The sequence below is a fragment of the Lissotriton helveticus genome, chromosome 1_1, assembly GCF_964261635.1.
Source record: "Lissotriton helveticus chromosome 1_1, aLisHel1.1, whole genome shotgun sequence".
In the NCBI taxonomy this organism is placed as follows: Eukaryota; Metazoa; Chordata; class Amphibia; order Caudata; family Salamandridae; genus Lissotriton; species Lissotriton helveticus.
In genome coordinates, this window is record NC_136057.1 from 1,446,706,869 (window position 1) to 1,446,720,813 (window position 13,945).

The 13,945-nt window shown below is 42.8% G+C and overlaps 1 protein-coding gene across 6 annotated transcripts in view; it reads left to right on the forward strand.

The window, feature by feature from the left end:
• The window catches only part of KMT2D (lysine methyltransferase 2D), a 1,543,965-nt gene that overhangs the window by 415,414 nt on the left and 1,114,606 nt on the right, over positions 1–13,945 (forward strand). For 5 of the 6 annotated variants that reach the window (XM_078685770.1, XM_078685786.1, XM_078685782.1 and 2 more), the window contains exon 12: positions 12,271–12,393. The exons of the other annotated variant lie outside the window; for it this stretch is intronic. In XM_078685770.1, coding sequence (XP_078541896.1) covers positions 12,271–12,393 — 123 coding nt within the window. The remainder of the gene's footprint in view (positions 1–12,270; positions 12,394–13,945) is intronic. 6 annotated transcript variants of the gene reach the window in all.

Genomic DNA, 13,945 nt, shown 5'->3' on the forward strand with positions numbered 1-13,945 from the left:
TGCGGCATACTTACAAAATAGACAACATCTATCTCTTTTTAGGGTACCAGCTATTAAAGCTTTCATGGAAGGACTCAAAAGATAATTCCTCCCAGAACACCACCTGTACCATTGTGGAATTTAAATGTGGTCCTCACAAGGTTAATTGGCCCTCCCTTTGAAGCATTACACAAATGTGAATTGCAATTCCTAACCTGGAAAGTAGCTTTCCTAGTAGCAATTACTTCTCTCAGAAGGGTTAGTGAACTACAATCCTTTACCATTCAAGAACCCTTTCTGCAAATGCATCATAACAAAGTGGTTCTTCGTACTAATCCAAAATTCCTTCCTAAAGTCATTTCACCATTCCATCTATTTTTTTAATAATATTTTTTTATTGAAATTTTTGTCAGCAGACAACCACATAAGCAAAATAGCCCAATACATAGTGCGATCCGTCCCATTGAGTCACATCAATACCCCGTTACCTAATTCCTTATTACAACTTTGCCCCTTCTTATACACCCCACAAATCATACATTCATAAATTCACATCCATTTTAATACAGGCAACCACAATTTCTGACCCATAATCTTTCTTCTCATGCCGTTTGACTTGTACATCGCAGTCTCCAAATGATATAAAGAGAGTAGTCTAGACTGCCAGTCATTAAAAACTGGTGGATCTGTATCAAGCCATTGGGTCGTAATACATAACTGGTAGATTGACATACATGTAAAGATAAACCCTTCCTCAGCTTCGGTCCTAGCCCTCCCAACATTTCCTTGCAGGCCAAAAATAACCAATTCCGCCGGCAATTGTACCCAAATGCCTAAACTAGCATTAAAAAAATATTCAACATCCTTAATTAATTGATTCAATTTGAGGCACTGAAAAAACATGTGTACAGCATCCGCAGCAACTTCACCACATCGATTACATTTATTCCCTCTGTCAGAATTCCAGTTAGCTAACTTTGCAGGAGTATAATATAGATCACATATGGACATAAAGTGCTGACTCTTCAGCGGGCCGTTAAACAACACTTTTATAGAAACTTCAATTATCCTATCCATTTCTATTTTGTCCACCGCTAATCTGCGTTGCCACTTCTCCTCCCAAATTAATATATCATCCCCTAGATTTTTGATCATTAATTGGTAGATGGGGCCGATTCTCCATCTTAATCGAATAGCTTTGAGAACATTAACTCTATGTAATGAGACTTGGTTATGAGTTATTTTCTGTTCTACAAAGCTACGCAACTGAAGATATTAAAAAAATTCAGTTCGCCCTAAGTTATATCTCTGTTGTAAGAATGAAAACGAGGCTATCTGATTCCCTTGTACTAAGTCTCCCAAATGGCGTATACCTCCCCGGTGCCATCTGACCATCACATGATCTCTAAAAATATCCGGTACTAAGGGGCAATTATTTAAAGGAGTATAATGACTCAGATTTGATTGTAGGCTGATTCTCTTTTTTACTTTACTCCAGATATCGAAAACAGTCAGGATGATTTTAAATGTTGTCTTTTTAAAATAGCTAGGTTCTATTATAGGCACCAGGCATTGTCGGGCCTCCTCACCTAATATCGTTTCGTATATTGAGGGACTAACCAACTCGTCCATTCCAACATCCGACAAAAGTAAAACGCCCATATGTTGCAGGAGAGCTGTTCAATAATATAAACGAAAATTTGGTATCCCCCAACCTCCTCTATTTCTGGGTAATGTACACCATTTCATGGCTCTCCTAGACCTATGGTAACTCCACAAAAACCTAGCACATATTCTATCAATTCGGGTGAAAAAAGCCATAGGAACAAATAAAGCAATCGTACGAAATAATTAAAAAAATTTAGGAAATATAAGCCTCTTTAAGACATTACTACCCCCATATAAAGACAAATGGAGATTGTTCAGCCGTTCTAAAGTCTTATTTACTAAAACTAAAATTGGATCAAAGTTTAGCTGGATGATATCATCTATTTTAGATGAAATTTTAATACCCAGATATATAGCATTTGACTCAAAATTCATATCATTTGGGCGCCCTGCTTCTGAGTGAAGTAACTGTGTCTTCGCAACGTTAAATTTATAACCCGAATATCTCCCGAATTTGTCTGCAGCTTCCACTATCTTGGGTAAAGCATTCTTGATATCTGCCGTTACTATAGCGATGTCATCCGCGTATGCCAACACCTTATACGCCGTGTTATGGATCCTAACTGGTTCGATTTCAGCATCATTTTCTAATCTTTTTAGAAAGCGCTCAATATACAGAGCACATAACAGGGGGGAACAAGGACAATCTTGTCTCGTCCCCCTTGTTATTGCTATGTTTCCCGAAAGTTTACCCGAAATACGAATAGCTGCTTTTGGCTGAATATACAGAGCCTGAATTGCTGTTATGAATTCCACCGGGAAGCCCTTCCAGCCTAAGACAGATCATAAAACCCTCCATGAAACCCTGTCAAATGCTTTTTCAGCATCTAACAGGGCTGCAGCGACAGGGGAGTTGGTAGCTTGAGACCAATCTAGCATGGAGATAATTCTTTTAATATGATCAGTTGTATCTCGCTTCATGATAAACCCATGCTGTCTTTTAAATACTAAGCTGGGCATGAGATCGTTTAACCTGTTTGCTATTATCTTGCTATCTGCATTAAGCAAAGAAATCGGTCTATAGGACCCCATGTCAGTATCTAACTTACCCTTTTTCTTAAAAATTACTATAATTGCTTCCAACCAAGAATCTGGGGGATTACCCAAGAAAGATTGTTGGCAAACTTCTAGAAGCTCCTTTTTGAGTATATGTCTAAAGGTACGATAACATTCTAAGGGGATACTGTCGGGACCCATAGCCTTGCCTGAGGCTAAATCTAGTATGGCAGCTTCGCATTCTTCCCAGGTTATAGGTGCAGACAAGTGTTTTTTGCACGTCCGTCAATTCCGTGGTCTCTATATCTCTCAAATAATCCCCTTCTCTTAAACCCGCTATCTCGTCTGTCGAAGCATTATATAGAGATTGATAAAACCCTTGGAATGCTTCTAAAATGCCCTCTTTAGTTACTTGAAGCACACCATTCGTATCCGAATCTTTGTTCTATCACTGAGCACCGCTTTTTGTCTTAGCCTTTTTGCCAAAATTCTACCGTTTTCCCCCCCAAATTTGTATGCTTCCTTTTTGTATTGGGCATATTTAGATACAATTTGATCAGCCATATTAGAGTACACTGCCGCTCTTTTTATAGTAAGTTCTCTTTGAGCCAAAGATACATCCAACCCTTGCCTAATCACATCGGCAAGTTTATGCTCCGCTAAAATGACCGAGCACTCCTTCTTATGTTTGTCTCTAGTTTTGTTACGTCGTGCATTTGAATAACTAAGGGTTTCTCCCCTAACTATAGCCTTCAAAGTATCCCAAACTATTTTAATCGAAGCCGTTCCCTTGTTAAATCTAAAAAACTTCTGAAACACCTGAGCCATAAATAAATTTCTTTCGAAAGACCAGGCCCGATTCTCCTCTCCCATCTGTGGCCCCAATTTAAGATCAAGAATTAAGGGATTATAAATTTGGGTAAAATCTCTAAATTAACTCTTCCTATAAATTGCGAAGAAGTAAAAAAATAGTCTAACCGAACGAGTTTGCTATGAGGGGCCGAGAAGAATGTATAGCCTGGCTCATCTACATGTGTCGTATTCCAAACATCAAAAAGCCCATGATCTAACACTAACTCTCGCAGAGCTGTAAATATCTGCTGCTTTCTTCCCACATACGGCATATTCTTTCTAATATCCAAATTAGCGTCAATGTGAATGTTCCGATCACCACACATGATCACTGGTTGAGGCCACTGGGCCAGTTCAGTAGTCAAGAACCTCATGAGCTCAGAGTCATCCAAATTCGGCCCATATGCTGTACACAGCGTAAATTTATACTGACCAATCTTGAGGTCACCAATTGCCCAACGACCCCATTTATCTTCCAGAAGCTTTGTACAAACGCCCAAACCCCGTTTCATAAGAATGGCTACTCCTCTCTTAACCCCAGATTGTTTGGAGCAAGCAATTAAATCTAGCCCTACATTTTTCAGACATCCCCTCTTAGCCCATGCGATATGAGACTCTTGTTGACAAAGTATATCGATCGATGATAGCTGAATAATTTTGGCTAATATATCCCCTTTTTTTAGGATCGTTGAGCCCACAAATGTTAAGTGTACAGATCTTAAATTTCCTATCCATATTTCAACAATAACAAAACTGCCCAGCAGATAAGACCATAGCTATTAACATGCCGACCATTTTTATAGAACCCATCCTTGCATGAGATTTGTTTTAAAAAAAAGAACCAGTCTTCAAGACTATCATGACTGCTGCTGACTTTTCACCCCCTACACCGAACCCACACCCTTTCACCCTCTCCCCCCTTTCCCTCTCCCCCCCAGTGCCCCCTTTCCTCCAGCCCCCCCCCCACCCTCCCCTCCCATCCCACCATATGAGGCCCAAGGAGATTCAGTCCCTGATGAAATGGAGTGCCCCCCCCCCCCCCTTACTAGGTAGGAAAGCGAATATCACACTTTTTTAAGACTTAAAACACAGCTTTTCCCAGACAGTTGCTCACGCAGAAAAAGCAAACAAAATCACTAAATACTTGAACCAGCACAGATTACAGAGACAACAGAAACTCTTTAGCCTCAATCTCAGAAAAAAAAACCTGGTCTGGCCTTTGACTATAACCTTTAACTTAGCCGGATTTTGAAGATAAATCGTAGCTCCTTTTTCTTGAAACCCGGGTATAAGCTGACGCAGATGCCAGCGTTTAGTTACAGTTGCCTGACAAAAATCAGGTCGAACAAAAAAATTACAATCTTTCGCCAGCCTCTCTTTATCAGGCCTAGCTAGTCCAAAAACTGCTTCTCTTGCAAGAAAATTATTAAAGCACACAAGAATAGCTCTTGGGCGGTCTTCCTCTCCTTGCCTAGCTTTTCTCACAGTAAATGGAAATCTATGGGCTCTTTGTATCTCCGTTGTCCAGTCCCAGAGTCAATTCTGGAAAGGCTTCTGCGAACAGTTCACAAACAAATTTCCGAACATCCGATTCTTCCTTTTTCTCTGGAATGCCTAAAATGCGTAAGTTGTTTCGTCGTGCTTGATTCTCTAACTCGGAGAGTTTATAACTGATATCATCACGATGGGCTTTAATAGTGCTCATTTCCCGTTTCTGAGCGGCCAAGTCGTCCTCTAGAGCTGAAATTCTAGGCTCTGCCTCTGTGACTCTAAGGGCCGTGTCGGAACAAATTTTAATTACACGACGAACAGCATTCTGCATCTTACGACATGTCGCTTGTGTGCGCGTGTTCTCTGATTTTGTTTCTGCTCTGTGCTCCATCATAGTGCTATATATCTTAGACAAAGTTATCTCCTGAGACGGGCTCTGCTCCGCCCTTATTATACCTGGATCGGGTCTTAAGGCTTCTTCTGGCTCTAGTTCAACCGACATATTCTCCGCAGAGGGCGTTCCACCACCTAATAGCACATTCTTAGAATGTATGCGTCGTGATCATCTCGTTTTCAATTTCTTAACCGTTGTAACAAGGGAGGTGTCGTTCGATCTTAATCCATCTCCTGTACTACTACCCTCTTCATGATAGTCGGCCCAATCTTTACTTAAATTAGTACTTTCGTCTGAAGAATGGTCTGACATAGAATAAAAATTGTCGATTATTTCTTAAGACCCTGTCAAGTCCTGTGAAGATATACCCTCATTAAGCGCCAATAAATCAATCTCAGACACCAAATTATCCACACTTCAGTCACCCCTCTCAAACAAATGTACTTGCGGACCTTAACTCCCAGAATGCATCTCTGTGCTTGTATTGATTGGAGTTCCTTTCTCCGGTGCATTCTCTTGCTCAGAACTAATTATTGACATCTTTGTTATTGCGCCAGTATGCTCTAAAGATACATTGTCTCGAGACTGGGAGGCACTACCAAATTCCTTATTAGCTGTATCGCTGCTGCCAGAAGCTGTTTCTTCACCACTCGCTGACTGTGGGAGGGCATTCTTCGATAACTGCCTTTCGAATAAAGCCGGAAGAGTTTGAGCCTCCTGTTTTGCCAAACTAGTAACAACATTCACTTTCGCCATGTGTTCGCCCTTCTTCTGGCAAGCGTTAAACAAAGTCTCTGAGAGGTAGCATTCCCACCTTCCCCCCCCCCCTCTCACCGGTTTCTCCTGCTTCGTTGTCTTCGTTGTCCTCCGCTAAAGCTGGCTGTGTTTTTTGATTTACCACCCCGCGTGGTTGCTTTGGGTGGCATTCTTCTGCGCGTGACGCCTTGAGTACCTCCGCGCCCACGAACCACTCTCTGATGGACCCCAAAAAGGAAAACGGGAAGCCGCCAAACCGGGGCTCTAATCAAACGAAGAAGCAGGAATCCATACACCATCCGGCCGTTGACGATGCGGCCAGAACAGGGCAGCGTGTCCACCGAAGGCGAAAAAGCTCCACCCCAAACATGAGCAAACCGTCCAGGTAAATATCTTCCGTCAGATTTAAAAAGATGAAGGCGCCTCCAGATTTTTCTAGCGCCTTGATGGCAAGCCATAATTCAGAGTCGAGCCCGCTGCATGAGCAAACTGCCAATAAAGATTTTCCTTCCGAAACCCGGAGCGAGGGGACCGAGCTGCTCACACAGCCCGCGCTACGCCCGCCATCTTGCCTCAGCACCCCCTGTTCATAGTGTAGTTGATCAGAAGGAGTTATCTGAAGCTTCACCATTCCATCTAAATCAATCGGTTGAGCTGCCCGTATTTTTCTTGCAACCTCAAACAGTCGCAGAAAGAGCTCTACACACCTTAGACGTCAAAAGAGAATTACTGTACTACATTGAAAGGTCACATGCTTTTCGTAAAACAAAACAACTTTTTCTGTCTTTCTCCCCGCCACATAAAGGTAATCCCATATCAAAATCCGGGATCGCTAGGTGGATTGTTAAATGCATACAAATATGTATTCAGAAAGCCAAACGTACATTAACAATCCCTCCAAAAGCCCATTCTACAAGGAAGATAGGGGCTTCAATGGCATTTTTAGGGAACATTCCCCTAGATGATATATGCAAAGCAGCTACGTGGTCTACACCGCACACGTTCACAAAGCATTACTGTGTAGATGTGCAAACTAAACAACAAGCCACTGTGGGCCAGGCTGTACTAAAAACTCTGTTTCAAACAACAGCAACAGATACTGGGGGTCGCCGCTAGGTGTGGGAACTGCTATATAATCTATTCATAGTGTGTGATCTGCAGCTCATATGCCTCGAACGGAAAATGCTACTTACCAGGTTGCATCTGTTCTTGGCATGTAGAGGTTCAGAGTCGCACACTCCCACCCGCCTCCCCGGCTACCTTTATCTGTTCCTGTGTTATCTTAATTAGATATAAATCACATGGACATCACTACCTCTTGTACAGCTCCATCACTTCCCTAATGGCGAAAAACAATCTGGGGATGGAGCCGATGCCCATGCGCAGTATCATCTAAAGGAGGAGTTGCCTTTCCCGTGACTTCCAAAGACTTTTCTACAACAAAACAAACTGCAAACATCCGGGCCCAGCACTAGTGGCCATCTATGCATAGTGTGGGACTCTGCAACTCTACATGCCAAGTACAGATGCATAATGGTAAGTAGCATTTTCCTTATCGTGAACCCAACACGCTGATTCTAACGGCGTGTTTCCTTAAGACATATTATTTGGTCTTCTGGGACTGCCAGAAAAAGCAATTCCAGGCTCCCGGTGAAGCAAGACTACCAACAGCTAGAAAATGTTACACAGCTAAGTGTGAAAGATGCTCACAGTGCTGCCAGGGATCTGGACTGCTTCAAGTGAGGACCAGATCTCAGGTCAGGATCGGCGGTGAGACCGCCTCGTGGTGTTAGGCCACTCGAACTCTGGTCGTGGGCATCGGGTGCAGAGTGGTGCAGCCTTACAGATTTGGCCGGAGCCAGAGTCTGTGGGTGAGCAAATCTGGCACTCACGGGAGACAGTCTTTCTTGTGGAAGGCAGGGCAGGTCCTCAGGGTTCTTGAAGTTGCTGATTGCAGGACACACCGGGATTTCACTTCTGCAGGTTTGAGGTGGGGACAGGCCGGTAGGGCTGGGGCCAAATCAGTGGGCGTCGTCCTCCTTTTGGCTTGAGCACAGCTCTTCGGTCCTTCTTTTCTCCGTGGTCGGTTCTTGTCTAAAGAAGGCAAGGTTCAGGGAATCTCCTAAATACTAGATAAAGGGGCGTTACAGGTGAGTAAAGGTATTGTATTGTAATTGCATTTATATAGCGCTTACTACCCCTGACGAGGCGTCGAAGCGCTTTTTCGGCGGGTAGCACGCTATTCCGGGACCCATAGAGGATTAGTGTTGAATTAGTATAGTGAAACATGCAAGTACATTTTAAGTGGTGGATAGGTTAGTCAGTTATTTGGATTTGGAATGATAGCAGAAGGATAGAGTAGGACCAAGGTTTGTATTTATTTATCGTTCGCTTGTTGACGCATGCTATTCAGGGAGCCTATAAAGGATTAGTGGTGAATTAATATGGTGAAATATGAGGTAATTTCAGTGGTGGATATTAGTCTGTTACTTGGAGTGAGAAGGATAGCGGATGGATAAAAGGGGGAGAAAGATTTGCATTCATATAGCACTTGTTACCCCTGATGGGTGTTAAAACGCTTTTCTGGCGAGTAGCACGCCACTCGGAACCCATAAAGGATTAGTGTTGAAAATTAGTATAGTATAAATATGAACTAATTTGAGTAGTAGATATGGTATTCAGTTATTTGGGCAGTATATTAGTATAGTTGAATATGGAATTTGAGAAGTGAACATGTTAGTCTGTTAATTTTGATTGAAAAAGGATAGTGGAGGGATAAAAGAGTGAAGGATTATTATTTTTATTTTTTTGTTTAAGTCTTAGCAGTAGGAAGAGGCTTTTGGATGAGTAAAAAGGAGTTTTGGAGGGAAGGAGTCGGAGGGGAGAGTTTAGAAATGTTTGTTTTAGGGGATCGGTGTAGTAAAAAGGTGTCGGATGATGCAAGGAGGGGTAGAGCAGGAGAGAGTCTAGAAAAGGTTATTTTGGCGATCATAGTAGTGGTATGGGGTTTGGGATAAATGAGAGAGTGGATGTAGAGGATATATTGATAGATCTATAGGATGAGAGATAGGGTAGTGCATTAGAAGGAGTAGTAGAAAGAAGTTTGAGATGAGTCAGAAGGTTGGGCTAGCAGATATATTGAGCAAAGTATAGGCTGAGAAATAGGCTAGTGCATTGGAAATGCTAAATTAGAAGAAAGTGATAAATATATAGATCCATAAGTACATTGAAAGTATATAGATACATAAAGGAAGTAAGTATATTTAGATTAAATATATTGATAGAGGCACAGGATGAGAAATAGGGTAGTGCATTGGATATCCTTTTTCAGGAGAAAAGCAACAGACACACAAATCCAAGTACATGGAAGGTACATAGATGCACAATGGAAGTATGTACATGTAGACCAAAGATGATTTTTGTTTATTATTATTTTTTTCTCTGAACATAAAATTATTTTACATGTTTATACTGAGTAATACACAAAGATAGGTACATATCTATAGTGAGTTCCATAGTTTGGCTGCTTGAACAGAGAAGGATGTGCCGCCCATTGTTTTTTTTCTTGTATGGTGGGAGTTTGAGGTGAGATGCTCCTTTAGAGATGAGGTTCCATGGTTGAATGTGTTTGGTGATTTTATTCCTGATGAAGAGTGGTCCTATTCCATGTATTGCTTTGTGGGTGCTACAAAGCAGCTTCAACGTGGATCTTCTGGCAACCGGTAACCAATGCAGGGCTTTCAAGGCAGGGGAGATGTGGTCTCGCGGTTTGATGTGCAAGAGTAGTCTGGCAGCCGAGTTCTGAAGCCGCTGTAGTCTTTTCATGGTCGTTAAAGGTGATCCGTGGTAGAGGCTATTGGCGTAATCGAGTTTAAACAGAACAAGGGAGATGGTAGCTTGGACCTTGTGTAGAAATCCCAAATGAGGGAAAATTTGTCGCAGCGTTTTTATAAAAGCAAAGCTTGATCTTGCTAGTTTATCCACTTGGGCATTCATTGACAGCTTAGAGTCCATGGTCATTCCGAGGTTTCTTACTTCCTCCGATACTTTAGGCAGTGATCCCATGCTGCAAGCGGAGTGTAATGTTTCCAATCGCCACACGTGAGTATTTCAGTTTTTGAAGCCACACCAGTTCAGACATGGCTATATGCAAATCAGTCTGACCCTGTGCCTCATGGGAACAGTCCAGCCCGAACTGCCAAGCCATGCCTTCCCTGGACCGGAAACAAGCTTCCGAGGACCGGTTTCTGGCATTACAGCCGTCTTCAGCCCGGCTTGCTTGAATCCAGTGGCAAAGTGAGCAAGGGACTCACGTCTGAGCATACCCTGCCACACCTATGGCGGCCAAAAGCGGTACAAAAGGCATGGCTTGGCAGTTCGGGCTGGACTGTTCCCATGAGGCATAGGGTCAGACTGATTTGCATATAGCCATGTCTGATCTGGGGTTGTAGAGTGGGCTAAAGAACGGTGATGGATTAAACCCAGATCTTTTGACTGGGTGTGCGTGTTTGATTGGTTCAGATGCTCCGTCCATCACCACCCCCTTTTGTACCGCTTTTGGCCGCCATAATTGTGGCAGGGTATGCTCAGACGTGAGTCCCCTGCTCACTTTGCCACTGGATTCAAGCAAGCCGGGCTGAAGACGGCTGTAATGCCAGAAACCGGTCCTCGGAAGCTTGTTTCCGGTCCAGGGAAGGCATGGCTTGGCAGTTCGGGCTGGACTGTTCCCATGAGGCACAGGGTCAGACTGATTTGCATATAGCCATGTCTGAACTGGGGTGGCAGAGTGGGCTAAAGAACGGTGATGGATTAAACCCAGATCTTTTGACTGGGTGTGAGTGTTTGATTGGTTCAGATGCTCCGTCCATCACCACCCCCTTTTGTACCGAAGTTAGCAGTTTAAAACTGCATCTTCCAGTCTGCAGTGGCAGGCTGGGAGACCAGTTTTACTTTGTCACACTCATAGCTGCACAATAAGTGCTGCAGCCATGATGGGCAACTTTCCAGGCCCTGGCTACTCCTAGTACCATATACTAGGGACTTATAAGTAAGTTGTTATGCCAATTGGGTGTAAGCCAATAAAACAGTACCCTTCTAAGGGTCAAAGGGCAGGCACCGAGGTCTGGTTAGTAGGCCTCATTGCACTCTTAAGTCGAAAAACCAGCAGCATCAGTCCAAACATTTGGTGATCATGCAAAAAGGGGCATTTCCTTACAAGGTCTTGCTAGTTAGTGACTTTAGTTCGACTTTCTTGGCACTACAGCACGCTTCTTAAAAATGTGCTTGTTTATCAATCTGGCAAAATCTTGATACTTAGCTGTTCTTGTACTTTGGGGCGCAATTTAATTGAGAGCTATTTTAAGTTGTAAAATGAAAAAAATGCTCTCTGTAAATGGCGTTTGATCGATATTACTTGGCAAGGGGTAAGCCCTTCCATCCATACTCTCATTCAGATAGTTTGGTTCACTGGATTAAACTGCCTCAGTATGCAATTGTCTAATGTAACTCCCAAGTTGTCAAACCTTATCTCCGTTCTTACTTTTGATTGATACTAGTTTTTACATTGTTCCTTGGGCATTATATTAAGTTGGCCAGCCTCCAAATATTTTTCTAGTGCACTTCTAATCCATTGCTTCTATTCTAATTTTGGTAGGTTACTACCCACCATTTTAGTTACATAAGGTTTTGAATTTTGAGAAAAGGTCATACCTGATGAGAATATTATTGCCAACACTAATTAAGCATCACTATCCTCCCTGTAGTCACTAGCGACTTGCCCAGCCTCACTTTCGAAGAATGATCTCTAGTCATTGTGTTAAAATTTTTATAAAGTAAACTGATGACTTGTAGGGTGTGTTCAGGATGTAATATTTAAATGCCGTAAACATTCATGGAAAAAAAGGAAACAAAAATGGCTCTTCAGAATCAGAGGTTCCATTACGGTGGTAGAACTGACTCTTGGTGACAATTGTTCGGGAGAACTCTTTCTACAGGTTAGTACTTTTAACTTTCAGATTTGGTATGGTGTGAGGTGGAAAAAAGCAGAGAGAGGCTGTTAGTACTCCTGGTCAGTAGATGTCATATTCTGCGCTCCTCTGTTGCTCATACACGGACTGTTTCTTCCTATCATTCAGGGTCGTAGCAGCAGTTTTCCTGGAAGGCGTCGCCCGCGCGGCGGAAATGGGGGAGGATGTGGGAGCAGAGGACGAGGAAGATCACGCTTAAAATCTACTACTTCTTCCATTGAAACACTAGCGGTAAGAAGCCTAGTCTTCCACCAGCTATGCTGCCATAAGCCGCTTAGTCTTTGGTAAATTACAATGTGATTTACGTTTTGGAGGTGAAGATTGGGGTCCAGTTTAGAGAATGACTTTTGCAGGGATGTGGAGGAGGGGGCTGAACAGTTCTTCAATAGTTAGTCTGTATTTGTATAAGATCTGCAGTTCTCTATATCTTCAGAAGGCTTGATTCTCCACAGTTCATTTGGAAGTCCTTCGCTACTGGCAGCAGATCATGTGTAGCCATTTTTCATGGAGCACAGCCATTACACTACTGAGCTAGTCTCTATACAGAGCTTATTTTCAGGGTTTATTACTTCCCCAAATCTATTCAAAGTAGTTTTGCAATATGAACTCTTTTTAAATGAACATGCATTCTGGTTAGGTCTGAAAATTATCTTCTAAATAGTTTTTTCTTCGAGTTCAACCATAGTTAGACTCGCTGACGTCCACCTAAGGTTGCAGTGCCACAGTATCTGGCACCTCCTCTCCTACCTTAAAATGACAGGTTCTTTTTTCTCCTGTTGGGTAAATGGGGCAAATTAGAGCGGATTAATTTTAGAACTGTTTTTGATGGCTAAGACGACAGTGATGATGGTATTGCATGCTGTAGAAAACATCAGCAAAAGGGACTTGACATAGACACTGCTGAGATTTACGTTTTATGCAGTCTTGGACAATAGGAGGTCCAGGTCTCTGAATTGTTGTTTTGGGGAGATATTTTACTATGGATTTTGAAGGTTGTGAGGAAAATGTTCTCTTTAAACTTTATCAAAATTGTCATGGAAAATTTGCTTCCGATGATTGGCTCCTGGTACGGAATTAGTCTACCCTATGACCATAGTTGTGATGGTTTCTGTACTGTGCTCTTTATGCCCAACACACTTCAACAAAGGAGAAACTGTATTTGGCACATCACACTGTCCCTATATTCAAATGCAGGAATGGCACAAATCCACTTATGTTCCATTTCCGATACTGTAATTGTATGTTGGAGGCATGTGTGCTGTAGAAACACATGTTTTGCATACTCCTGCCCTCTAGTGTTGGGTCCGGATGTTTGCAATTTGTTGTTTTCTTCGAAGACGTCTTTCCAGTCGCGAGGAACGGTGCCTCCTCCTTTCGGTGATAGTGCACATGATCATCAACTCCATTGTTAGTTTTTTTCCGCCATCTGGTTTGGCCGTGTAGTGCTGCGCTCTGGTTCGGAATCGTTCCTCAGGTTCCCCTTGGTGCGCCATCCACTCTACCCTCGATGCTAATGTTTAGAATGCGTTACCCACTTCTCTGCATTTCGATTCTCCATTTCTGATCGGAAAGTTTCGTGGGCTGGCTTCTGGCCTAACCGCATTGGTCCGACTCTTCGTTGATGGACCGGACTCCATTCATATTCTGCCCCGGTGCCATGCCAAGTACCGACTTACACCAGGTGTGTAACTTGTGCTTATCTCCAGAGCACAGAGAACAAGACTGCAACACGTGCAATTGGTTTTGATCGAAGGAAACTCTCCGAGATCATCTGGCTCGACAT